The sequence below is a fragment of the Mauremys mutica genome, chromosome 15, assembly GCF_020497125.1.
Source record: "Mauremys mutica isolate MM-2020 ecotype Southern chromosome 15, ASM2049712v1, whole genome shotgun sequence".
Classification (NCBI taxonomy): Eukaryota; Metazoa; Chordata; order Testudines; family Geoemydidae; genus Mauremys; species Mauremys mutica.
In genome coordinates, this window is record NC_059086.1 from 38,987,015 (window position 1) to 39,012,851 (window position 25,837).

Below are 25,837 nucleotides of genomic sequence, written 5' to 3' on the forward strand. Positions count from 1 at the left end.
CTCCTGGGTTCCATTCCCAGATTTGTCACTGATTCACTCTGTGACCTTAGGAAAGTCGCTGACCTGCTGCAAGCCTCAGTTTCCCCATGTGACTCTTGCTTTGTGATGGGCTAGTGGAGGCTTGTGAGGATGTTTGATAATGTCCGGGGGCCTGGGATTGAAAGGCAGAGGGATGGAACCCAGCTGCTTGCTACCTGAGCTAATAGAAAATCCTTATCACTGCCTGCAGTACAGGGCATCTGACACGCAGCCAGAGGGCAGCAGAGCTGGGGCTGAGCAGTACAAACACAGCCCAGGGATCTGGGTTCAAATGGGAAGCAACTTCCCCACCCCAGTGGAGAACCACTAGGCTGCTCCCCCTACCCTGAGGGAAACTGGTGAGGTCTTTGCTCCTGGCTGTGTGTCATATGCTCTATAGTGGGCACAGCTAATGGGGATTCTCCCTTCATTCGGGGAGGGGAGTTTGGAGCAGGTGGATTCAAATTCCTCCCCTTTCCCTCATCTGGCTTTGGGCCTTCCCCAGCTCGGATCCAGCCAGTACATGATACCAGCGCCGAGCCCCTGTCCTGTCGCAGAGCCGATGGGCCCGGCTTGGGGTCCACATTCCAGCTGTCGCCCCCTGAGGCCTTGTCTGCTCCCTGTGTAGACCCCAGTTCCCGAAGCCCCCCCACCTTTCTGCAGTGGGGCGGTGGGTGAACTCCCTTTTCTGGTGTTCCCGGCTGGGCGGCGCCGAATGGGGCCCTGTGCGTCCGCAGAGCAGGACCTGGGCATAGGCCGGGCAGCTGTGAGGAGACAGCGGCTGCTTTGAGTGGGGGGCAAAGAGGCAGCGCGGGGGCGGGCTCGGGGCAGGGAGCTGAGCGACTGCCACAGGCCCCAGAGGAGATGGGGGTAAATTCTGTTTGCCCTCGTCCAGCATCGCCGCCCCAAACATTCAGAAATCGCGAGTCAGGCTCACCAAAAATCACGAGATTGGCTTTAAAATCATGAGATTCTGTAAAACTCCTCGGGGGGGGGAGTGTCTGTTTGCCGTCTGCTTCTCGAGGGTGCCTGGGGTCACGTTTTGCAGCTCTCTGCCCAGCCGCGAGGGCTGGAAACGGACTTTCCCTTTAAGAACAAAGGCTGCAACCCTCCCGTCTCCCCTTGACTCCGGGAGCTGGGGCTTTAAGGAAAAGGACCCGTGACACAGTCAGGAGAGGGGGCGGCACGGGGCGGGGGCGCGCGTGCAAAGGGGCTGGGGGCTGGCTCGGCTCAGCTCCCCTCTGGAGACACCAGGCCCCAGAGCAGGGCCGGGGGTGGGACAGACAGCAGCGGGAGGAGAGGGGAGAAGGGATGGAGAGAAGGGAACGGTGCCAGACTGCGGACGGACGGGGGAAGGAAGGAAGGGGAGAGGGAGGGAGGGAGGGAGCGGGAGGAGGCGGAAGGGGGGAGCGTGGAAGCGGAGGGCACGGAAGAGAGGGGGCGGGAGGAGGAGGGGAGGGCGACGGCGAGGGGAGCTCCGTGGAACTGGCCGTGCCCCGCCGGGCTCCCCCCGCCCGTGCTCATTTCCTGGGTGGAGCTGGGCTAGGCAGAGGCAAAAGCCTTTAAAACCCTCCAGCCCCAGCTCGCCGGAGCCAGCAGGTCCCAGCAAGCGCCGAGGAGCCGAGCGGGGAGCGGGTGGAATCCGTCCGGCGGGCCTGGCCCCTGGCCAGCCCCACGTTTCCATGAGCCCTGCGGGCCGCACGCCAGGCTGAGCCCCGCACGCCCGAGGAGTGGGCCGGGCCGGCGCGTGGCCCATGGACCTGGCCGGCAGCCGGCGCCGTCGCTGGGGTTCCCTCCGGCTGCTGCGGGCCGGGATCCCCGGGGCCAGGAGCTAGGCTGACCCCCCCGCCCCAGCCTCGGGCAGGCAGCTGCTTGTCGCCGCGGGGGCCCCCTGCCCGCCATGGGGCCGCTCTTCCTCTTCCTGCTCGCCCTGGCGCGGCCCTGGGCGAGCCAGGCCCTGTCCACCTGCAAGACCATCGACATGGAGCTGGTGAAGCGGAAGCGGATCGAGGCGATTCGCGGGCAGATCCTCAGCAAGCTGCGGCTGGACAGCCCGCCCCAGGTGGAGGGGGGGGACGCCGCCCTGCTCCGCCTGCCCGAGGAGGTGATGTCGCTCTACAACAGCACCCGCGACATGGCGCGGGACATGGCCCGCCAGCAGGAGGCGGCGAAGCCGCGCGAGAGCCCCCAGGACGAGTACTACGCCAAGGAGGTGCACAAGTTCTCCATGCTGCCGGTGAAGGACGGTGAGAGACCGGGGCTGGGGGGGGCTGTGTGGTCTGGGGTGGGGGGGGCTAGTGGTTAGAGCGGGGGGGTGGGAGCCAGGACTCCTGAGTCCTATTTCTGGTTCTGCCACTGATACCCTGCATGACTCGAGGCAAATTCCTTGACTTCCCGGGGCCAAGGTGACGCCTGGTGTGAGTCCGTTGGTGCCGAAGGAGCTCACAGTGGGGCTGGACTGAGGTGTCTGGGCTTCAGCTTCTCTCTCTGCTTGATGGGAGAAGAACAGACGCTCCCAGGGCGGGCGAAGCATCTGCTGAGGGCCCTGAGATCTGCGCCCAGCACGCGCTGGATGTGGGCACTGGGTCCTTACCAGGCAGAGTTAGCGGCACAGGGCAGTGCTAGTCTGGATCAGAGCAGGGCCCATCTACCCCCGGTATCCTGTCTCTACTAGATAATGACGGGATAACCTTTCCCCAGGGCGAGTCCCTTCCTGACCCTGCAGGTTAGAGGGCAGCCGATGCCCTGAAGCATGAGTGTCCATAGCTGTGCTGGGTACTGCTTAAACCTCAGCAGTCCCCAGCTGGCTCTGCTCGTTCTCCACATAAATGTGCCACCTTGTCTGGCTCCTGCTGAGCCCTGGGCCTCACTGGGACCCAGTGACAGTGAGTTTCACAGGCTAATGCCGTGGGGTGGATAAACAATGTCCTTTAATCTGCTGTGAATTTTTCCATCCTTTCAGCTTCATAGAATTACTCTTTATTATGTGTGTGATGGGAGCACTTAGAGCCCCTGATGGAGATCGGGGCCCCGTCGGGCCGGGCGCCGCCCAGACCCCGGCCGAGATCGGGGCCCCGTCGGGCCGGGCGCCGCCCAGACCCCGGCCGAGATCAGGGCCCCGTCGGGCCGGGCGCCGCCCAGACCCCGGCCGAGATCGGGGCCCCGTCGGGCCGGGCGCCGCCCAGACCCCGGCCGAGATCGGGGGCCTGGCTCTCAATCACGCTCGGGTTCCTCTGGGGTGGCATCAGCCTCTGAGAGTCCCCCCCATGCAGAGGCCCCCCAAGGTGGTGTGCAGCTGGCATACAGGCTCTGCTCCCAGCCCTAGCCTAGGGGGTGGATCGGGGGGGTGGCCGGAGCACACTGCAAAGTGGCTATTTCCTGCCCTCCAGGGCCCATGGAGCAGAGCGTGAATTAGAGCAGCCCTGAGGCTGCTGTAACTGGGCAGGTTCCCACCATGCAGAGTGCAAAGTGTTAAAGCCCCCTTAACCCCTCCTGCAGAGTCAGGGAGCAGAGACCCCATGGGCCTGTCCTGTCCAGAGCTTCCCGCCCCCAAAGCAGGATTAGCTGGTGGAACTCACTGCCACTAGGTCTCTGGGGCCGGGAGCGGAGCCCAGCTGGACTTGGCTGCAGAGAATGAGACCCTCCAGACAGAGCAGTGGGGGTTGAACCAGAGCGGAGGATCTGGGCTGGGCTAACGACCCCCATGCTCCAGGGCGTGAGCTAACCAGTAACGGCCAGGCCCTGGCGGGCAGGTGATCCCGTCCCTGGCTAGTAGGGAAAGTCCCTTGTGCCTTCCTCTCAAGCGGCTGCGGCAGATGGGATACCGGGGTAGATGGGCCCCTGCTCTGACCCCGTCTGGCTATTGCCACATCCTGAATTCTTTTAGTGCCCAAGTCTCGCGGCCTGGAGACTCGCGTGCCTGCGAACCAGAAGTTCCCAGCTGCCGCCCTGCTCCGCAGCCCGGTTCTGCCCCCGGGAGCGGTTTGCCCAGGGGAATGCGTCTGGTTCTGCCGCTGAGCCTGGAGCGTCTTATCTGGCCGTGGTGAAATGTCCCAGCCCTGCCCTGGGGCCGTGTAACTTCCCGCCTGTAATTACAGCGTGGGCCTGCCTCACTCGGCTGCTGGCTGCACGGGATGGTACGAACCCTGGGGCCCGCGGGGGCTCAGCCTTGGGAGGGGCGGCAAAGGGGATTCCCCCCCCGACTCCATCTTCCGGCCCTGGCAGGCGGGCGCTTTCGGGCTTTCAATAGCAGGGAAGCGTTTGCCAAGTCGGAGCTGGATGCCAGCGTCTGTGCTCCCAAGGAAGAGCCGAGGGGCATTGCTGATATGTGATGTGAGCGCCCAGAAGCCTCCACCCGAACCAGGCCCCTGTCGCGCCGGGAGCTGCCCAGACCCCAGCCGAGATCAGGGCCCCGTCGCGCCGGGAGCCGCCCAGACCCCGGCCGAGATCGGGGCCCCGTCGCGCCGGGAGCCGCCCAGACCCCGGCCGAGATCGGGGCCCCGTCGCGCCGGGAGCCGCCCAGACCCCGGCCGAGATCGGGGCCCCGTCGCGCCGGGAGCCGCCCAGACCCCGGCCGAGATCAGGGCCCCGTCGCGCCGGGCACCACCCAGACCCCGGCTGAGATCGGGGCCCCGTCACGCCAGGCACCACCCAGACCCCGGCCGAGATCAGGGCCCCGTCGCGCCGGGCACCGCCCAGACCCCGACCGAGATCAGGGCCCCGTCGGGCCGGGCACCACCCAGACCCCGGCCGAGATCAGGGCCCCGTCGGGCCAGGCACCACCCAGACCCCGGCCGAGATCGGGGCCCCATCGGGCCAGGTGCTGCCCAGACCCCGGCCGAGATCAGGGCCCCGTCGGACCAGGTGCTGCCCAGACCCCGGCCGAGATCGGGGCCCCGTCGGGCCGGACGCCACCCAGACCCCAGCCGAGATCGGGGCCCCGTCGGGCCGGGCGCCGCCCAGACCCCGGCCGAGATCGGGGCCCCGTCGGGCCGGGCGCCGCCCAGACCCCGGCCGAGATCGGGGCCCCGTCGGGCCGGGCGCCGCCCAGACCCCGGCCGAGATCGGGGCCCCGTCGGGCCGGGCGCTGCCGAGATCGGGGCCCTGTCATGCTGGGGATGGGGGGCAGAGGAGGATCAGCCTGGCCCGAGCGCGCTGCAGGGGGTGAGGGGCAGAGATGGGGTGAGCACGCCTAGAGATGAAACCAACAACCGTAACTTCAGTCTGTCCGGGCGCGGCAGTGGGTCCGGGGGCCAGGACTCCTGGTTCTGCCTCTGGCCGGGCTGGGACTCTGCACCGAGTCCTGGGAAGGCAGAGGGCTCTGTAGGATGAGGATCCCTGGGAGGGGAGTGGGGTCTAGGGGTTAGAGAAGGGGACCTGGGAGCCAGGATTCCTGGGTTCTATCCCCAGCTCTGCCACTGATTTGCTGGGGGATCTTGGGCAGGTCACTTCTCCTAGTCCGTGCCTCAGTTTCCCACCAGTGCCTGTGAAATTGGGGCTCGAATACTTACCCTGAAGCAGATGGGGATCTCGGGGGGGGGGGGGGGCCGTGCCAGCTCTGCCATGGGCCAGAGCTCAAATCCGCCCAGCACAGGCCAGGTGGCATAAAGGCCCTGTGTGGCGCTGAGCGCGGCCCGGCCCTCCAGCACGTGCTGGGAAAGTGGGGATCACTCCCCTAGCCAGCCCCTCAGCCGCAGAGCTGGGGAGAGAACCCAGGCGTCCTGGCTCCCCGTCTCCCAGCTGTAACTCCTGGGCTCTGTGCCCCGCTCCCGCCTGCTCAGCCCCGCTGTCGGGTCAGGCCTTGACCCCGGCTGCGACCGTCGGCCAGGTCCTGCTCCAGCTCCGCGGCTTCCTGCGTCGCTGGGCCGTGCGCAGCCTCCCTCCCTCCCTCCCTCCTGGCTTCGCCTTCGTTCTTCCCACGTCTTCCTTCAGGCCGTCGATTTCCCCCCCCGCCCCCGCCGGTCCCTCCTCTTCCCCCCCCCCCGTTGCTTCTCTTTCCCCCACCGGTTCCTCTCCCCCCTCCCCCCCGGCGGTTCCCCTTTTTCATTCCTTTTCGTTTGCTCCGACTTTTCGTTCTTTCCTTTCATTTTCTCCGTCACTTTCTTTCCTCGTTCCCGCTCCAGCAGCCCCCCAGTCCCACTGCTCCCCTAAAGCCCCCGAGGGGTTTGTCTGGGCCTGGGAGGTGTCGCCAGGATCGGCCTGGCCAGGCCTGCGGGTGGGGGCGGGGAATGGACGGCATCAAAAGCCCCTTTGATCCAAAGGGAAAACGGCTTAAAATAGCCTCTTCCTGCTGTAAAAATAGCGCCTGGGCCACGGGCCGGGGGGGCCGGGACCGGCCTGGGGGAGGGGAGGATGTTGGGGGCAGGAAACATGGCGCGAATCCAGGGGTGGCTGGGGGGTGTAGATGGGGAGAGGGGCAGAGGGAGGCCTGGAGTGGGCGGGGGGCTGTGTATGGGGGGGGGCAGGCACTAGCTTGTGGGAGGGGAATATAAGGGGGGCAGGGAGCAGAGCACATGGCTGGGGGGATCGTGTCCAGGTGCTTAAAATAGCCCCCCCCCATGTTACATTCCCTCTGCCATCCCTGCAAGGCCCTGACCCCATGGGGGGTGTGTCTAGCTGGGGGGTTCCCTTCCCCGCTGTATTTTGATTGCATTGATTGGCTGAAAACCCACCGTCCGGGCAGAAAACAAGAAACTGCCTGAGCGTCGCCAACCGGCTGTTCCGGGGTGCCCGGCGTGTCCCCTCAGCTGCGGGGCGGTCGTGCCACAGAGCACTGGGGCGATTAGTGCTCCGTGGTAACGAGGGGTCAGGTGCTGAGTCCACGTGGGGGGTTATCCCCACCGATCCGCTCCAGAGTTAACACTTCCCACGGGCTGGTGGCTGGCGCAGAGTGGGGGGCATGGCCACAACCCCACCTCCCCCCCGTGGGACTCAAATCGGATTGGTCGGGTGGCTCCAGCTCCTCCCCGTGCTGGCCCTGAGGCCGGATCACCCAGCCACCTCCAAGCAAAGGGGACAGGAGCCAGAGGGGGCTGGGGCCGGGGTGGGGAGCTGGAGTCCTGGCCTCTGAATAATGCAGCCAGAGCCGCAGGGCTGAAACCGGCGCTGGAATGATCTGGGAACCACGGGCCCCTGAGACCAACTCCCTGCCCCAGGCACAGGGTGCCCCTCCCAGGGCGGAGACGCAGCCACCTCTGGGGTGGGGCACGATGGGTGTTTATACAGGGACCCCTCACCTGGTGCGGAGATGCGGCCACCTCTGGGGTGGGCCTGGCTCCACTGGACGGGGTGGTCGGGATTGGGCCCCAGCTTTCAGCCGGCTGGGGATGTGTCGGTGCCAGGCTGTGACAATCCCACACTGTTCTTGGCGTTTCGCCCCTGGGGACCTGTTCAGAGCTGCCACCGGGGTTTGCCCCCCTGCGGGTCGGGAGTGAGGGGCACCGGCAGAGCTGGGGGGGCAGGGGCGGGCTGGCGGGGGCTGCGGGTCGGGAGTGAGGGGCACTGGCAGAGCTGGGGGGAGCCCAGGGCTGGGCTAGCAGGGGCTGCGGGTCGGGAGTGAGGGGCGCCGGCAGAGCTGGGCGGGCTGGCGGGGGCTGCGGGTCGGGAGTGAGGGGCACCGGCAGAGCTGGGGGGGCAGGGGCGGGCTGGCGGGGGCTGCGGGTCGGGAGTGAGGGGCACTGGCAGAGCTGGGGGGAGCCCAGGGCTGGGCTAGCAGGGGCTGCGGGTCGGGAGTGAGGGGCACCGGCAGAGCTGGGGGGGGGGCAAGGCTGGGCTGGCAGGGGCTGCGGGTCGGGAGTGAGGGGCACCGGCAGAGCTGGGGGGGGCAAGGCTGGGCTGGCAGGGGCTGCGGGTCGGGAGTGAGGGGCACCGGCAGAGCTGGGGGGGGCCAGGCTGGGCTGGCAGGGGCTGCGGGTCGGGAGTGAGGGGCACCGGCAGAGCTGGGGGGGGCAGGGCTGGGCTAGCAGGGGCTGCGGGTCGGGAGTGAGGGGCACCGGCAGAGCTGGGTGGGGGCAAGGCTGGGCTGGCGGGGGCTGCGGGTCGGGAGTGAGGTGCATCGCGCTGCATGCTCATCCCCTGTCTCCCTGCAGCCAGCTACGCGCCCTGGGAGAAGACCAGCCAAAGCACCTTCTTCCTGTTCAACGCCTCGCAGGTGCGGGCGCAGATCAGCAGCGAGGCCCTGCTGCACCGGGCCGAGCTGCGCATGCTGCAGAAGCCGGGCACGGAGCAGCGGGTGGAGCTGTACCAGGTGCGCTGGGCCCCCGGAGCGCCAGAGGCAGTGTGGGCTCTTGGCGGGGCTAGACCAGAGAGGGCGGGGCTACATGATATGGGCGGGGCTAGACCAGAGAGGTGGGGCTACATGATATGGGCGGGGCTAGACCAGCGAGGGCGGGGCTACATGATATGGGCGGGGCTAGACCAGCGAGGGCGTCTCCCCCGGCACACTGGCTCACGCCTGTCTCCCCCCAGCACTACGGGAACGGGTCCTGGCGCTACCTGGACAGTCGCGCCGTGGGGCGGGCGCCGGAGGAGGACTGGTTGGCCTTCGACGTCACCGAAGTGGTTCGCCAGTGGCTGAGTGGCCAAGGTGAGGGGGGCCCCAATCCAGGGCACACCGTGTCTCCTGCTGCTCCTTGTGCACCCAGTTTCCCCCGGGACCTCCGCGGCCTGCACCCAGCACAGTGTCCTGTCCTCCTCCGTTCCCTCCAGCCTCCTGTCCCTGCGCTGGGGCGTTACCCTGCCCCCGCTATGCCCCAGTGTCACTTAGAGCTGCCTCCGGGCTGCTCTAACTTGTGCTGTTCCCCCATGGGCTCTGGGGCAGAGAACAGCCATTGTGCAGTGGGCTCTGGTGGTTAGAGCAGGGGGGGCTGGGAGCCCGGACTCCTGGGTTCTCTCCCCAGCCCTGTGAGGGGAGTGGGGTCTGGTGGGCTGGAGAAGGGGGGGTCTGGGAGCCAGGACTCCTGGGTTCTCTCCCCTGCCTTGGGAGGGGGGTGGGGATTTCCTGGTTTGTGCACGGAGGTGAAGTGTTGAGGACTGGTTGCAGGACCCCCGCTGGGCGCATGGGGCCGGTGCCCCCCCCCGCCCCCTTCTCACTCCCCGTTTGCCTGTTTCAGAGGTTCTGGAGATCTTTAAACTCCGCGTTCACTGCTCCTGTGAGGACCCCTGTGAGGAACTGAAAGTGATCATAGACGGTAGGACGCCTGGGTTCTCTCGCAGCTCTGGGAGGGGAGTGGGGTCTAGCGGTTAGAGCAGGGGGGCTGGGAGCCAGGACTCCTGGGTTCTATCCTGGCTCTGGGAGGGGAGTGGGGTCTAGCGGTTAGTGTGTGTGTGGGGGGGGGGAGCCAGGCATCTCTGTGTGCCTCAGTTTCCTCCTGCACAGGGTGGGTCATGTCCCTTGGTCCCTGGGTATCGGCCGGAGGCCCTGAGCTGGCGCGTTCCAATCGCTGGCCGGGACTCGCCTGCCTGCTGCCAGGCCCCGTGGCTGGGCCGACGGGTCCCCCGGGGTCAGCCCCAGCACCCCTCCCCCAGCCCGTCTGCCCACGCCGCTAACGGGGGGTCTGCTCCCTGAAGGCTTCGACAAGAAGCGAGGGGACCTGGGCACCGTCTCCTCCACGGCCCAGAAGCTGCCGTATGTGCTGGTGATGTCCACGCCCCTGGAGCGCGCCAGCCACCTGCAGAGCTCGCGCCGTCGCCGGGCACTGGACACCGACTACTGCTTTGGGTGAGCTGCGGCCCGGCCTGGGGAGGGGGTGCTGCCTGGGTATCATTGTGGGGGGCAGCTCTGGGAGGGGAGTGGGGGCTGGTGGGTCAGAGCAGGGGGGCTGGGGGCCAGGACTCCTGGGTTCTCTCCTAGCTCTGGGAGGGGAGTGGGGGCTGGTGGGTTAGAGCAGCGGGGGCTGGGAGCCAGGACTCCTGGGTTCTCTCCCTGGCTCTGGGAGGGGAGTGGGGGCTGGTGGGTCAGAGCAGGGGGGCTGGGAGCCAGGGCTCCTGGGTTCTCTCCCCAGCTCTGGGAGGGGAGTGGGGGCTGGTGGGTCAGAGCAGGGGGGCTGGGAGCCAGGGCTCCTGGGTTCTCTCTGGCTCTGGCTGCCTGCTCAGGGTTGGCTGGCTGGTGCGGGTGCGCTGACGGCTCTGCCCTGCAGGGCGGAGGAGAAGAATTGCTGCGTGCGACCCCTCTTCATCGACTTCCGCAAGGACCTGCAGTGGAAGTGGATCCACGAGCCCAAGGGCTACATGGCCAACTTCTGCATGGGCCCCTGCCCCTACATCTGGAGCTCCGACACCCAGTACAGCAAGGTGGGGCCCGGACGCCGGGGTTCTCTCCCTGGCACTGGGAGGGGAGGGGGGCTGGGAGCCAGGACTCCTGGGTTCTCTCGCTGGCACTGGGAGCGCAGTGGGGTCTAGTGGTTAGAGCCAGGGGGGCTGGGAGCCAGGGTTGGCACACAGAGTAACCCAGTACGGAACTGGACTCAGGAGCTGATTGGCCCAGTGTGGACCTTGGTAGGGGTTCTGGGACCAGCCGGACCCTCCTAGCTCACCCCAAGCTGCCGGCTGCCCCCAACCTACCCCTGCCCCGTCCCCCAGCCCGGCGTGGGATCGGCCTCCCCAGGATCCAGGCGCCTCGGCACCCTCCAGCCCCGCCCAAGCTGGCTCCGCGCCTGTGGGAGACGCCGCCCCTGCCAGGCAGGGAGGGGCTGGGCCGTAGCCAGGCTGGCATGAGCCCAGCACCGGGGGACCTGCCTGTCTGCATCCGGCGCCAATCGCCCAGCCCCTCCCTCGGGGAACAGGCCCCGTCTCCCGCTCCCGCTCCCCACCTGTCCCCGGACAGATACCGAACCGGGGCTGTTTCTCCGCAGGTCCTGGCCTTGTACAACCAGCACAACCCGGGCGCCTCGGCTGCGCCCTGCTGCGTCCCCCAGGCCCTGGCGCCTCTGCCCATCGTCTACTACGTGGGGCGCAAGCCCAAGGTGGAGCAGCTCTCCAACATGATCGTCAGCTCCTGCAAGTGCAGCTGATCGCCCCGGACACACGGACTCACTCCCCCTCCTCCACGAACGGGGCGGGGGGGCCTTAAACGGGGGGTTGGGACGCGTCGGAGTTTTTATTATTATTATTAATTTTTTTTGTAAATTTCCTCGGTGTTTTTGGGTATAAATTTTGAATTATTTGTAATTTAAAAAAGAAAGAGAGAGAATTATTTAACGAGGTTTCGTTTTGTTGTTGGTTGGATCGAAAATCCTCGGGGGCGGGGGGGGGGGGCTTGAGTTACAAACGATGAGATTTCCCCTCCCCCCCAGATGAATGGGTTGCGCCGTCGCTTTAATGCAGAACCGAGGGGCGGGGCCACGGGGCACCATGGCAGCCCTCGTCGAAGGCCATTGGACGACACATCGAGGTGCGGTGCCTGTGTGGACGGAATACGGTGGGAATGGGCGTGGCTAGGTGTGGCTCCGCCCCCTCGTGCAACATGGCTCCGCCTCCTCACTAGCAGGTCCTGCTTTCTGTTCTGCTGTTGATGGGGCATTGGCTTGGCAGCCGCAGGGGGCGGAACCTGTGTACGATGACCCCGCCCATTTTATCAGACTCCTCCCACCCACCACAGGGCCCCACCTCCTGACCCCAAGCCCCGCCCCTTCAATAGGGGAGCCCACCTTCTGCTCTACCACCTTGGCGGGGCCCGAGGCAGACTGCATAGCTCCGGCCACTGGGTGTGACTCCACCTCCAGCCATCTCCTCCCCCACTGCCCCTCGGAGCTGGATTCTGCGCCCCTCCCCCCCACCACTGCTGGGCTCTGCTGAGCCCCACCCCAGAGGTGGCTGCAGCTGCACACCTGGGCGAGGGAGCCCCCTGCACGTGCAGCCCCCGGGGGCGTCCCAGGCTGAGCGGAGCCCCCCCAGCTGGGAGCCTGACACAACGGGGAAATTGTCACGTTCCTGGCCAGGCCTGCGGCCGTGACCAGCTGCTGGCGACGCAGGCTGGGCCCCTCGCAGCATCCTGTTTGCTGATCCTGGTGCCCGCACCCGGCGCTGACGTGCAGCCGCCTCTGGCGGGGGGGCGGGGTGGGGGGGCTGGTTATCCAGGGAACCCTCACCCCGTGCTGAGGTGCAACTGCCTCGGGTGGGGGGGCTGGTTATCCAGGGAACCCTCACCCCGTGCTGACGTGCAGCCGCCTCTGGCTGGGGGCGGGGGCTGGTTATCCAGGGAACCCTCACCCTGTGCTGAGATGCAGCCGCCTCTGGCGGGGGGCGGGGGGGCTGGTTATCCAGGGAACCCTCACCCCGTGCTGAGGTGCAGATGCTTCTGGCTGGGGGTGGGGGCTGGTTATCCAGGGACCTTCTTGCAGCTTGCCAGGCACAAAGGGGTTGGCTCAGAGCTGCCCCCTGATCTCCCACCAGTCAAGGGCTAAGGTTGGCCCTGGTGAGGGCTTGGGACAGCAGCTGAGCTTGGGGGGGGGGGCGGAGCTGGGCTAGCAGGGGCTGCGGGTCAGGAGTGAGGGGCACTGGCGGGGGGGGGGCAGGGCTGGGCTAGCAGGGGCTGCGGGTCAGGAGTGAGGGGCACTGGCGGGGGGGGGCAGGGCTGGGCTAGCAGGGGCTGTGGGTCAGGAGTGAGGGGCACCGGCGGGGGGGGGGCAGCATACCCAGCATAACACCCCCCACGCCGTGTCCACCCACGCTGCAGGGGGACCCCGTCCCTGTCCAGGGGGTGTATGGGGATGGGGGGTGTAAGGGGATAGATGGGGATGAGACATGACTGGTCACTGGGGGTGGGGGCTGGCTGTAGCCAGGGGGGGTCTGGGCCTCGCTCGGGTCCCGTCTCTGGGCCCAAATTTGGTTCCTAGGATTGAAAACGCCTGCGTCCCCCGCGCTGGCAGGACGTGCCAGAGACACACAAGGGCTTGATTCTCCTGCTGCTGCAGGTCGGTGCCAGAGCCTGGCCCAGCCCCCCACCCCCCCCAGCACCCACCACAGGAACCTGGGGAGGGGCCTGGCCTGGGCGCCGGGACCTAGGAGGGGGAATGGGGGTGTGATCCCCCCAGCTCTGCCGGTGCCCCTCACTCCCGACCCGCAGCCCCTGCTAGCCCAGCCCTGGGCTCCCCCCAGCTCTGCCGGTGCCCCTCACTCCCGACCCGCAACCCCCTGCTAGCCCAGCCCTGCCCCTGCCAGTCCTGCCGGTGCCCCTCACTCCCGACCCGCAGCCCCAGTTGGCAGCTGGGCCATGTTGTCCACGTGCTAAAAAAGGTCACATAAAATTTCCCCTTTTCCAGGTCAGGTGGGGGTGGGGAAGTGAAACTGACAAGCTCAGCAGCTCCCCAGCTCGGAGGGGGTGGGGGGGTCACAATTACCATCCCCCTAGGGTGGGGGGGGCTGGGCCCATGAACCCTGCCCCCGTCAGTGTGTGCAGCCAGGGGGGGCTCCTGGCTCTGGGACGGATGGGGGGGGGGCAAAGGTTGACCCCCAAATTCTGAGCCACCCAAACTCCAATCTGCTGCCTGAGCCCTGAATTCCAACCCAAATCCCGCCCCCCACTCCCCATCCCAGCCCGGCCACCCCTGCCAGCACCCCCAGGCCAGAGCCCCCCAAATACCAGCCTTGCTCTCTCTGCTCCGGTGGCCTGTAGGTCTCACTCCGCCGGCAGCTGGGCTGAGACCTGCCAAACTCATCTCGCATGTGGCACCAGCTGGGGGCTGGGGCAGGCAGGGGATCCCCCCCCGCCCCCCCCCCGCTGGCGAGACGCTGGGTCCCAGCCGGCTCGGGGGAAACCCGCGCCCGTGGCCCAGGGTTTTGGCATTTGGGGCACGGATGGCAGAGGCCTGTTCACAGCCCTGCCCTGCCCGGCTGGCATCCCAGGCCACAGGCGGCCTAAGCAGGGTCGGGGGGCCCCCCCACCCCAAACCAGCGATATGATGCGCCCAGCCCTGCCCTGCCCCCCCCGCCCCCTGGAACCAGAGGTGACTGGGGAAGGTGAGAGCTTGGCTGGGGGTGGGGGGAGGGGAACTCCCAGCTGACCCCTCCTCTCTCCCTAGATTCCCCCATGTCCCCTCTGTGCCAGGCTGCCCCTGCCCCGGGGTCAGGCAGTCGAGGCGGGAGTGGGGGTGGGGCTGACCCAGTGGGGGGGTAGCTGGGGGTGTAACCCTTTCCCCCGCCAGGAGAAAGGCCTCTAGGGCCCACAAACACACATGGGGGGGGCAGGGGTGTAAACAGCAGCTTGGCCGGGGGCTCCCAAGCTCCCAACCCCAGGGGCCTTCGCAGAGCTGTGGGGGACAGTGGGGGATGGAGAGCAGACGGGCTCCCTCCCACGGGGGTCCAGCCGGCCTCACCCCACTGAGCGCAGCGTCTGGTGGCCTGCGCTGCTCAGAACCGGCCGGAGACCCCCCAAACTCGTCCCGCCGACAGCTGGGACACGCTGGGAACGGCCGACCGGCGGTAACGAGCCTTTGGTTAACGAGCCCCTCCCCCCCGAAAGGTACTGAGGTTAAAGATAATAATGGGGCTTTTCCGCTGCCTGTTTCGGCCTTTCCCGGTCCCAGGCCGCGCCGGGAGCCGCCCGGCTCCGCTCCCTGGCCCAGCTGGGGGCCGGGCTGCGTTCCAGACGGTCACCGAGTGTGCGAGCCGCAACCGCGGGTGGGCGGCGTGTGGTGCCGTGTGCGGCGGGGAAGCTAAACTCGCCCTAGGAAAATAAACAGCAGCCACAATTATTCCACAGCTCAAAATAGGCCTTGGGTCCCGCTTCCGCTGCAGCGTCACCAGCCAGACACAAACACCCTGCACGCCTGCCCCCGGCCCCTGCCCCGAGCTGGCTGCAGCCAGGCCTCTCCCCCGCCCCCCTCCGGCCTTGCGGCTCGCGCGCTGGGCGGGTTAAATGCCGGGGCATGAAGCGCTGGGAGAGCGGCCGGAAAAGCCCCCCCAAGAGCAAGGCGCCGGGCTCAGTGAAAATGAAGGAAATTCCAGTGCAAAAAACTTGGTTACGGGGCCGCGCAGCCCGCGGGGGTTTGCGACCAGGCTCCGGTTCGGGGCTGGCGCTGGGCCTGGGCCTGGGCCCGACAGCAGCAGGGCCTGGGCCTGGGCCTGGGCCCGACAGCAGCAGGGCCTGGGCCTGGGCCCGACAGCAGCAGGGCCTGGGCCTGGGCCTGGGCCCGACAGCAGCAGGGCCTGGGCCTGGGCCTGGGCCTGGGCCCGACAGCAGCAGGGCCGGCTGAGCGAAGCTTCGCCGTGCCCGGCCCGCGCCAGCGCTGAGCCTTTGCTCCCTGGGGAGATCGTGGCCTGGGGGAGCTTTGGCGGCCTCCGGGCTCAGCGTCCCCCCGTCCTGCTGCTGTCTGGGCACGAGGGGAGCTGGCGAGTCGGCCCCCAGGTCTCCAGGCCCCCGGGCCCAGGAGCGGCACCATCTCCCCGGCCTGGGGGGTTCGCCAGGGCGGCTCTGACAGGCCTGGGGAGGTCAAACCGCAGCTGCAGAGCCGGGAGCTGGGGCGGAAGCGGGGCTGGGGGGGAACCTGGTGCCAGATAAAAAGATGTTTCCGGCAAGAATCGAAAAGGAGAAGTCGCCGCATCAGCATCACGGGGAGAGGAAATGACGCTTCCTCTGCCCCCCCCCTCCGCCCCCCGCCCCCGGGCCTGGCAGCCCCAACCGGGGCCGGCCGCGGCGCTGCCCAACGCTGGGGAGCGGGTTGGGCAATTCCTGCCCCAGGGGTCACAGGCCTGTCACCCTCGCAAACCGCCTCCCCCGCCCCCCCGCCGCACGCACGCGCGCACACCCCGCGTGTGTACACACACACACACACACACACACCCCGCCCGCGCGCACACCCCGCGTGTGTACACACACACACCCACACACACACACACCCCGCACGCGCGCACACCCCGCATGTACACACACACACACACACACACCCCGCCCGCGCGCACACCCCGCGTGTGTACACACACACACACACCCCGCCCGCGCGCACACCCCGCATGTACACACCCCCCCGCACGTGCGCACACCCCGCGTGTGTACACACACACACACACCCTGCATGTGCGCACACCCTGCGTGTACACACACACACACACACACCACCCGCACGTGCGCACACCCTGCGTGTACACACACCCCGCACGTGCGCACACCCCGCGTGTACACACACACAAACACCCTGCATGTGCGCACACCCTGCGTGTACACACACACACACACACACCACCCGCACATGCGCACACCCTGCGTGTACACACACCCCGCACGTGCGCACACCCCGCGTGTACACACACCCCGCATGTGCGCACACCCTGCATGCGCGCACACCCACACACCCACACACACCCCGCGTGTGTACACACACACACCCCACACACCCTGCGTATATATATATACACACACACACCCTGCACGTGCGCACACCCTGCGTGTACACACACACACGCACCCCGCACTTGCGTACACCCTGCGTGTACACACACACACACACCGTGCACGTGCGCACACCCTGCGTATATACACACACACACACCCCGCACGTGCGCACACCCTGCGTATATACACACACACACACACACCCCACACGTGCGCACACCCTGCATATACACACACACACACACACACACACACACACCCCCCGCACGTGCGCACACCCTGCGTATATATACACACACACACCCCGCATGTGCGCACACCCTGCGTATACACACATACGCACACACACCCTGCACGTGCGCACACCCTGCATGCGCGCACACACACACACACACACTTGCACGTGCGCACACCCTGCATGCACACACATACACACCTGCATGTGCACACACCCTGCATCTACACACACACACACACGCATGTGTACACACCTTGCGTATACACACACACACCTGTACAAGTGCACATGCCACTTACACACATGCACGTGCACACCCCCGCACACACATCCACCGTACACACACAGCCCCACAGTCACCCCCACACCGCCACAAACAGATACACCCCCCCATACATGTGCACCCCCCCACACATACGTGTGCGTACCCCCACAGACACACTCCCACTGATGCACACACACACACACACCCCCTATGTGCACTCCCCCCCACAGACAGACAGATACACCCCTCATGGACAGACAGACAGACAGACACACACACACGTCTACGCGGACGAACACCAGGCACAAATTTGGTTTCCTTCCTGCATTTCTCTCAGCTGCGATGAAGCAAATAAACGTGTCAGTTTCACCTTTGTTTCGTGTCAATTTCATTTTGGGGCGGCTGGGCCATGAACTGGACAGTTTGCTGGAGGCCTCAGTCACCTGATCAGATAGATGGGGGGAGCGGGGGGGGTAGATAGATACAGGTGTGGCTGGGGGACCACCCTGCGCCCACCCCCGCGCCTGCGTCACGCCGGGGAGTTTGGCCTCGGGGGGCCACCGGGACTGAGCCGAGGCAGCCCAGGATCAGGCCCTGGGAGCGTCCGGTGCCCCAAAGCCCGGCACAGAGACGGGCCTCGGGCCAGCATATAGGCCCGAGGGGCCGTGGGGGGGCCAGGACACGCCATGGGCATGGCCAGGCCGGGCAACGGGGCGGGGGGGGGGGAGATTTCCACACCACGTGGGACCTTTTCATCAGGATTGCCCCCCCCCGGCTGAATAACCCCCCCCCCCACCAGCTGCTGCGAGCCTGGGGGAACCCCCCCCCCAGCTGCTGCGAGCCTGGGGGAAACCCCCCCCACCAGCTGCTGCAAGCCTGGGGGAACCCCCCCCCCCACCAGCTGCTGCAAGCCTGGGGGAGCGGCGCCATCCCCGCTGGGGGGACATGGGGGGACACGGGCCTGGCGGTGAGCTAGGAACTGGCCCCACAACCTCCCCCCCCCCGGTGGTTTTAGGGCCTGGGAGGGGAGATTCCTGCACATCACAGGGAGCCGGGGAGGGGGGCGGGGGGGGACTGGTAGCTAGAAAGACGAGCGGGCTAGAAAAGCTGGATAGAAATAAATAGCTGGATGGAGAAGGCGAGAAAGGGATCGAGAGCGAATGTGTCTGGGGTGGGCTGGGCAGAGGGTGTCTGGCGACGAATGGATAAGGGGGTGTCCGGGGACAGGCGCAGGGATCGAGGGGTATCTGGGGATGGACGGAGGGATAAGGGGGTGTCCGGGGACAGGCGCAGGGATCGAGGGGTATCCGGGGATGGACGGAGGGATAAGGGGGTGTCCGGGGACAGGCGCAGGGATCGAGGGGTATCTGGGGATGGACGGAGGGATAAGGGGGTGTCCGGGGACAGGCAGAGGGATCGAGGGGTATCTGGGGATGGACGGAGGGATAAGGGGGTGTCCGGGGACAGGCGCAGGGATCGAGGGGTATCTGGGGATGGACGGAGGGATAAGGGGGTGTCCGGGGACAGGCGGAGGGATCGAGGGGTATCTGGGGATGGACGGAAGGATAAGGGGGTGTCCGGGGACAGGCGCTGGGATCGAGGGGTATCTGGGGATGGACGGCTAAGGGGGTGTCTGGGGACAGATGGACGGAGGGATAAGGGGGTGTCTGGGGACAGATGGACGGAGGGATAAGGGGGTGTCTGGAGACCAGTGAATGCTGCCTGGGGACGGATGGACGGAAGGATAAGGGGGTGTCTGGGGCCAGATGGACGGCTAAGGGGGTGTCTGGGGACAGATGGACGGAGGGATAAGGGGGTGTCTGGAGACCAGTGAATGCTGCCTGGGGACGGATGGACGGAAGGATAAGGGGGTGTCTGGGGCCAGATGGACGGACAGAGGGTGTCTGGGGACCAATGGACAACTAAGGGGGTGTCTGGGGCCAGATGGACGGCTAAGGGGGTTTCTGGGGCCAGATGGACGGAAGGATAAGGGGGTGTCTGGAGACCAGTGAATGCTGCCTGGGGACGGATGGACGGAAGGATAAGGGGGTGTCTGGGGCCAGATGGACGGCTAAGGGGGTGTCTGGGGACGGCTGTACAGACACTCGGCTGGCAGAGAGTGGAGGGGGCTGGACAGACAGAGAGCTGAGGGCTGCCTGCGGTCCCCGGACACCTGGGGCCCCTCTGACTCAGCCTGGGCTCTGCGCTGTCAATCAGCCGGGCTGAGTGGCGGGTGCCGCCTGCCTGTTATTCTTTCCCTGACTCACCCGCCCGGGCCCGTCTCGGGGTGACTCCCTTATATTCCTCCCCCGGCACCGACACAGTGACGGGCCTGTTTGGGGCGAGCAGCTGCTGGGTGGCCTGGCGGGGCCTGTGCCAGGCGGGCGGGCGGGGTCCCGGCTGCTGGGGCCGGTGCCAGCAGGGTGGAGACGGGCTCTGGGAACCTCCCCTCCCCCCAGGGGCTCCCGGCGCCCTTCGCCCGCATGGCAAGTGAGGAAAGGACCCAGCCGGCCTGAGCCAGGCGGCTCCCAGAGCCGGCATTTGAACCCAGGACACAGGAGTGAAACAATTGTCCTTCAGTGCCGTGTGAGGGGTCCCTGTCTGACCAGTCCCCCCACCCCAGAGACAGCTGCATCTCAGGGCCGGGTATGGGAGCCCTGTATAACGCCCCCCCCCCGCCCAAGTCCTCACCTGGAGCCGGAGCCTCTGGGGTGGGGCACGTGGGCTGGGTCTCCAGGGACCTCTCGCCTGGGGCTGAGATGCAGCCACCTCTGGGGTGGGGTGCGGGGGCTGAGTTTACAGGCAGTGTTTTTTAAAGGCCCCCACAGAAGAAGAGGGGTGAAGGCCTGTCTGGACCCTGCTCGGGTCAGGCACTGCAGACCCACAGACCCTGGGGGGTTGGGGTGGCAGGGGAGGACTCTGCTCAGTTCCCCAGCTGCCCAGTATTGCCACCGGCTAATGACGCCTCAGTAATTAAGAGGCCAAATGCACCAGGGTCTTCCAAGCCCTAACGAGCTTTGCCCTCCTTCCGTGGGGCTAACCCAGCCCCCGGCTGAGCAGGAGCCCTAACCGGGCGAGCGGCGCCCCCTAGAGGGGACGGGCCCCGGGCCCCATTCCCCGCCCCCCTGAGCCAGCCCGTGCCCACCCTGTTGCTGGCGCCCCATAGAGGGGACGGGCCCCGGGCCCCATTCCCCGCCCCGTGCCCAGGACGCTGAATCTCTGTCCGGCAAGGCTGGGATGAGTCCGGCCCAAACGAAAAGCAGCTGCTTGTCTCGCAGGCCGGAGCCGGGGCCGGGCCGGGGGCGGGGGGCACCAGTGACCTCACAGACCCTGGGCGGGGGCGGGGGGGGGAACTAGCCAGGCCATCTGGGTCGCTACCGCCCTGGGGGCTACGGGTGGGAGCCCTGAGGCTACAGCTCTGGATCTGCCCCCCACAGGCTGGGAAAGGCACTGGGGTGGGGCTGAGCTGGCCATGGGGCCAGTCGGCGGCCCCTGGCCCAGGGAGCTCAGGGGCCAGGGTGAACAGCGACGCCCTGCAGGGCGAGGGGGGTGGGGTGGGGAGAGCCCCAAAGAGGGGGCAGGGTGGGGTGTGAGAAATGAGCTCATGGTGGGTAGCAGAGGTGGGGTCCAGTGGTTAGAGGGGTGGGGGTGGGGGCTCGGAGCCAGGACTCCTGGGTCCTATTCCCGCCACTCCCTGAATCACGGCAGCAGCTGGCTCTGTGGGTTTGCAGGATCCGGCATTGGGCTCATGGCCAGCATGTTCCTAACGAAGTGAGGGGCTGGGGGGCCATGGATACGAGCCAGGCCCTGGCCGGGGGGCGGCGGGAGCTGGACCCCGTGATGGGCTGCAGGCTCAGAGCTGCTTCTCCAGCCCTGGGGTCGGCTGCGGCGGGGCCGTGGCTGGGAGCGGGAGGGCCAGGGAGCTGGCTCGCTTCGCCCAGGGCTAGGGGGTGGGTAGATCACCCAGGGCAGGCTGGTACGGCTGGCACCGCGTCCCCCCTAGACACCAGGGGAACAGCAGCCGCGAGCACCTGAAATGCAGCCACCTCTGGGGGGCAGCACGGCTGCTGTTAACACCCCGAGGTCGAAACCGGAGCTCCAAATCCTGCATGTGACCGAGGGCTGCAGGATGGAGTCACATGACTGGGCCAGACGCCGGGGTTCACCCCCAACTCCTGGGGAACCGGCCAGGAACTTTCAATGCCCAGCACGTGGAGTATGGAAAACGGGGCACAGCGCCCCCTAGTGCTGCACTGGGGCCTTGGGGGCTGCGCGGCTGCCAGGGAGGGTGCCCCCCACCCCACAGCACTGTGCCCGGGGCTCCGTCCGTGGGGCAGGCTGAGAGAGAGCAGGTTCCTGTGGCTGGGGTGAGAGTTTGGAGCCCGGCCCATGGCCCCCTGCTCCAGGGATTGCTCCTGGAGTGGGGCAGGGCCATGCAGAGCTGGGGAGAGAACCCAGGAGTCCTGGCTGCCAGCCCCCCACTCTAACCACTAGACACCACTCCCCTCCCAGAGCTGGGACAGAACCCAGCAGTCCTGGCTCCCAGCCCCCTGCTCTGACCACTAGACCCCACTCCCCTCCCAGAGCTGGGGAGAGAACCCAGGCGACCTGGCTTCCAGCCCCCTGCTCTAACCACTAGACCCCACTCCCCTCCCAGAGCTGGGGAGAGAACCCAGGAGTCCTGGCTGCCAGCCCCCTGCTCTAACCACTAGACCCCACTCCCCTCCCAGAGCTGGGGAGAGAACCCAAGAGTCCTGGCTCCCAGCCCCGCCTCTGGCCACCACCACCACCTGGAGTCCACAGCCTGCCTGCCTGCCCCTGCCCCGAGCCCCTGATGCCCACCCGGTCCCGCTGCGGTCGGGGTGAGCAGGGCCGGAGCCCAGCCCAGCACAGGGAGGCCAACGGTGGAGGATCCTGCGCTCCCCCCCCCCCCCCGATCCAACGGCCGTTCGACTCTACTGGGGGCGCGATCCAGGCTCGCAATGGGCCACAGAGACTGAGCCCCCCCCACACCCCTCAGGGGGGCACCCTGGGGTGGGCACTTTGGGTGGCCCTGAGACCCTGGGTGCCCCCTTCGACCCCCCCCGCCCCGCTCTGCGTCCCAGCCCTGGGACCCGCTGCCACGTTGGCACATAACCACCCCCTGCCAAGCTGGCTTCACCCCTCCCTCCCGGCCGGCCGGCCGGCGCTGCGCCAGGCCTGCAATTATCCCGTTCCGCCCTCACCAGCCTGCACAACTCGCCCCCCCGGGGGAGCCAGGCAGCGCTGGCACTATGGGCGTGGGGGGGCGGGTGGATCTAATCACAGGCCCTTCTCCCCCTGGCGGCGACAGGTACCAGCGGCTTCAGAGGACGGGGCTTCCCGCGTGACCCCAGTCAATCACTGCCTGGCCCCGTGCCTCAGTTTCCCCATCTGTAAATGGGGATAATCACCCTGCCACCCTTGTGTGTTTAGACTGGGAGAGTTTAGGAGCAGGGACTGGCTCATACTCAGTCTGGGCGGCGCCCGGCGCGACGGGGCCCTGATCTCGGTTGGGGTCTGGGCGGCGCCCGGCCCGACGGGGACCCGATCTCGGCAGGGGTCTGGGCGGCGCCCGGCCCGACGGGGCCCTGATCTCGGACGGGGTCTGGGCAGCGCCCGGCCCGACGGGGCCGTGACCTGGGTTGGGGCCTGTAGCTGCTCCCATAACGCACCAAGCAGGTGAATACAGACGAGCCCGTGGTCGTTGCATGTGTCATGGTGGGTGGGCTCAGACATGGACCCTTTCAGTCCCTTTTGGCCGCTCCTGACCCAGGCCAGATCCCAATCGGCCCCGTGTCCCTCACTGGGGTATCTGAGCCCCTCAGGCCTCTGGGGGCCAGTGCCACCCTCTGCCAGATGGGGAAACTGAGGCTAGAAGCCGGGAGTCCTGGCTCTACCCACTAGCCCCCGGTCAGAGCCAGCCCCGGTGCCCAGCAGTAGGGCTGAGGCTGGCTGGGGGGGGTCCCTGGACCGGGGAGCCCCCATCGGAGCCCAGGTCTCTGCCGCTCCCAGGCTGCTGACCCATGCTGCAGGCATTTCCTGCCGCTCGCTCGCGGGAGGCCGGGGGAGGCGGGGGGTGAAGGCAGAAGTTCAAAGCCGGCCCCAACCGCAAGGCAGCTTTCCCAGGGCCCAGGGAGGCCCAGGAGCCCGCCCAGCTGTGAGCGAGCCAGGCCCCGTCCTAGCAGCAGGGTCCTGCACCACGGGGGGGGGAGGGGCAGCAGGACCCTGCTGCCCCCCAGGCTCTGGGGCTAAATCCAAAGCCAAACTCAGGGGGCTGGGAGTCCTTCAAGGGCTGCGAATAGAACCCAGGAGTCCTGGCTCCCAGCTCCCCCACTCTAACCGCTAGACCCCACTCCCCTCCCAGAGCCGGGGAGAGAACCCAGGAGTCCGGGTTCCCAGCCCCCCCGAGCTAACCACTAGCCCCGAGTGGCTCTCGCCCCAAGAGGCTCCCGCTCCCCAAGGTGAAGTCCCGCTGCCTGGCAGGGTGTCGGCGGCTGGGCCGTGCTTGTCCCCGGGGGCCGCGTGCGGGTCCTGCAGACGCCTGTGGTCAGCCCTAGCACGTCGCTACGGCCCCCCCGCCTCCTCCCTGGAGCCGGGCCAGGAGCCCTGTCCGGAGCCGCGCGCTTCTTGGGTGGCTGCTGGCCGGGAGCCTGGGCCAAGGTGGGCTCCGTGCGCCTTCGAACCATGCCAGGGTGGCTCCGGGCAGGGCAGGGGCAGCGGCTGGGAGCCAGGACTCCTGGGTTCTCTCCCAGCTCGGGGAGGGGAGTGGAGGATAGTGGTTAGAGCAGGGGGGGCTGGGAGCCAGGACTCTTGGGTTCTCTCCCAGCTCGGGGAGGGGAGTGGAGGATAGTGGTTAGAGCAGGGGGGCTGGGAGCCAAGACTCCTGGGTTCTGTCCCCGGCTCGGGGAGGGGAGTGGGGTCTGGTGGTTAGAGCAGGGGGCTGGGAGCCAGGACTCCTGGGTTCTCTCCCAGCTCGGGGAGGGGAGTGGGGTCTGGTGGTTAGAGCAGGGGCTGGGGACCAGGACTCCTGGGTTCTCTCCTCAGCTCTGGGAGGGAAGGGGGGTCTGGTGGTTAGAGCAGGGGGTCTGGAGCCAGGACTCCTGGGTTCTCTCCCAGCTCGGGGAGGAGCCAGGACTCCTGGGTTCTCTCCCAGCTCGGGGAGGGGAGTGGGGTCTGGTGGTTAGAGCAGCGGGGTTGGGAGCCAGGACTCCTGGGTTCTCTCCCAGCTCGGGGAGGGGAGTGGGGTCTAGTGGTTAGAGCAGCGGGGTTGGGAGCCAGGACTCCTGGGTTCTCTCCCAGCTCGGGGAGGGGAGTGGAGGATAGTGGTTAGAGCAGGGGGGCTGGGAGCCAGGACTCCTGGGTTCTGTCCCCGGCTCTGGGAGGGGAGTGGGGGCTGGTGGTTAGAGCAGGGGGGCTGGGAGCCAGGACTCCTGGGTTCTCTCCCAGCTCAGGGAGGGGAGTGGGGTCTGGTGGTTAGAGCAGGGGGCTGGGAGCCAGGACTCCTGGGTTCTCTCCCAGCTCGGGGAGGGGAGTCTCGCTGCAGTGGCCCAGGCCCAGTCCTGCTTGCTAGACAGGCTCAGACAGATGGGCCGGGGGGAGGAACCTCGCCAGGCCTGACTCGTCCCCCCGGCGGGAAGTGAGTGGGCTGGACGCTGCTCATCTCCCGGGGGTGGTAGGACCCAGCTGGGACGTGCGTGGCCAGAGCCGGGCGGGGGGCGAGCCGGGGGCCTGGACAGGACTCAACCCCGGGGGCCTAGACGGGGGGGGGGGCACAGGCCGGGGGCTGTGGGAATCACGGTGACGCCAGCCCAGCTGCCCCAGATGTTTGGGTATTTGTGGAGCCCAGAGTCTCGCCCAGGGCGTCCCCCCTGCCCTGGCCGGGCCCCGGTGCCAGGCCGGGCGGGGGTTCCCCATGGGCCCTGCAGCCGAACGGCCCAGACAGACCCGCCTGGGCTGGGCGGGAGCCGCAGAGGAGAAGCCTGGGAATGGTTCCTGCCACAGTCCCAGGATTTCACTGCGGAGGCGCTGTCCCCTCAACATGACCCAGCTGTGAGGTTGGAACTGCCCTCCCAGCTCTGGGAGAGAACCCAGGAGTCCGGGCTGCCAGCCCACCCCCACTAGACCCAACTCCCCTCCCAGCTCTGGGAGAGAACCCAGGAGTCCGGGCTGCCAGCCCACCCCCACTAGACCCAACTCCCCTCCCAGCTCTGGGAGAGAACCCAGGAGTCTGGGCTCCCAGTCCACCCCCACTAGACCCCTCTCCCAGGTCTAGGAGAGAACCCAGGAGTCCGGGCTCCCAGTCCATCCCCATTAGACCCCTCTCCCAGGTCTAGGAGAGAACCCAGGAGTCCGGGCTCCCAGCCCCCTCCCCTGTCACTGGCAATTCCTGCGTCACTCCCCGTTTCACCCACCTTTGAAGAAGCTGCAGGACGTCGAGCGGGGTGGGGGTGGGGGGGCGCCTTGGGGCAGCTGCTGGGACCCACCCGGGGAGGCCCGTGGCAGCGCAGCCCGAGGAGTCTCTCCACCAGCTGGTAGCAGTAGCGGGTTGTTATCCTCCCTGTGCACCAACTACAGGAGGGCAGAACGGGGCTCAACTTTCACAGACGGATCAGGGCCGGTGCCCCTCAGAGGGGACAGGCCCCGTGCCCCATTCCCTGCGCCCCCCAGCCAGCCAGTCTCTGCCATGGGGCCGGATCGGGCCCAGTGCCCCCCAGCAGGGCAAGCCCCAAGCCCCCCCCCTCCCCAGGCCAGCCCATCACCCTCAGGGCATTAGGTTCCCCTCCCCCTGAGCAGCCCAGGGTGAGAAAGGCCCCCGGGGAGACCCCCCCGCGGCAGCGTCAGGCTGCGTGTGCAGGGGCCGGGGCCAGGGCCTGGGAACGGCCTGGTTTCCATCAGCCTGCGGCCGGGGAAAGTGGAGGCAGCAGGAGCCTCAGACACTGACCAAGTGGGAAAAAATGTGTCAGGCGGC

General features: G+C 67.5%; 1 protein-coding gene across 1 annotated transcript; it reads left to right on the forward strand.

Annotated features, from left to right (window-relative positions):
- Window positions 1–1,472: 1,472 nt before the first annotated feature.
- On the forward strand, window positions 1,473–11,214 carry LOC123349732 (transforming growth factor beta-1 proprotein-like). Its single transcript, XM_044987895.1, has 7 exons — window positions 1,473–2,264; window positions 8,106–8,263; window positions 8,485–8,602; window positions 9,129–9,206; window positions 9,586–9,736; window positions 10,155–10,308; window positions 10,869–11,214. The coding sequence occupies exons 1-7, from the start codon at window positions 1,919–1,921 to the stop codon at window positions 11,025–11,027; spliced, it is 1,164 nt and encodes a 387-aa protein (XP_044843830.1). The 5' UTR covers window positions 1,473–1,918; the 3' UTR covers window positions 11,028–11,214.
- Window positions 11,215–25,837: the final 14,623 nt, after the last annotated feature.

Bases quoted from the DNA above. Each gene is read 5' to 3' on its own strand.
- LOC123349732 (XM_044987895.1), top strand. From the start codon at position 1,919: ATGGGGCCGCTCTTCCTCTTCCTGCTCGCCCTGGCGCGGCCCTGGGCG. The intron at 8,264-8,484 runs GTGCGCTGGGCC...GTCTCCCCCCAG, and splicing joins AGCGGGTGGAGCTGTACCAG to CACTACGGGAACGGGTCCTG. The intron at 10,309-10,868 runs GTGGGGCCCGGA...GTTTCTCCGCAG, and splicing joins CCGACACCCAGTACAGCAAG to GTCCTGGCCTTGTACAACCA.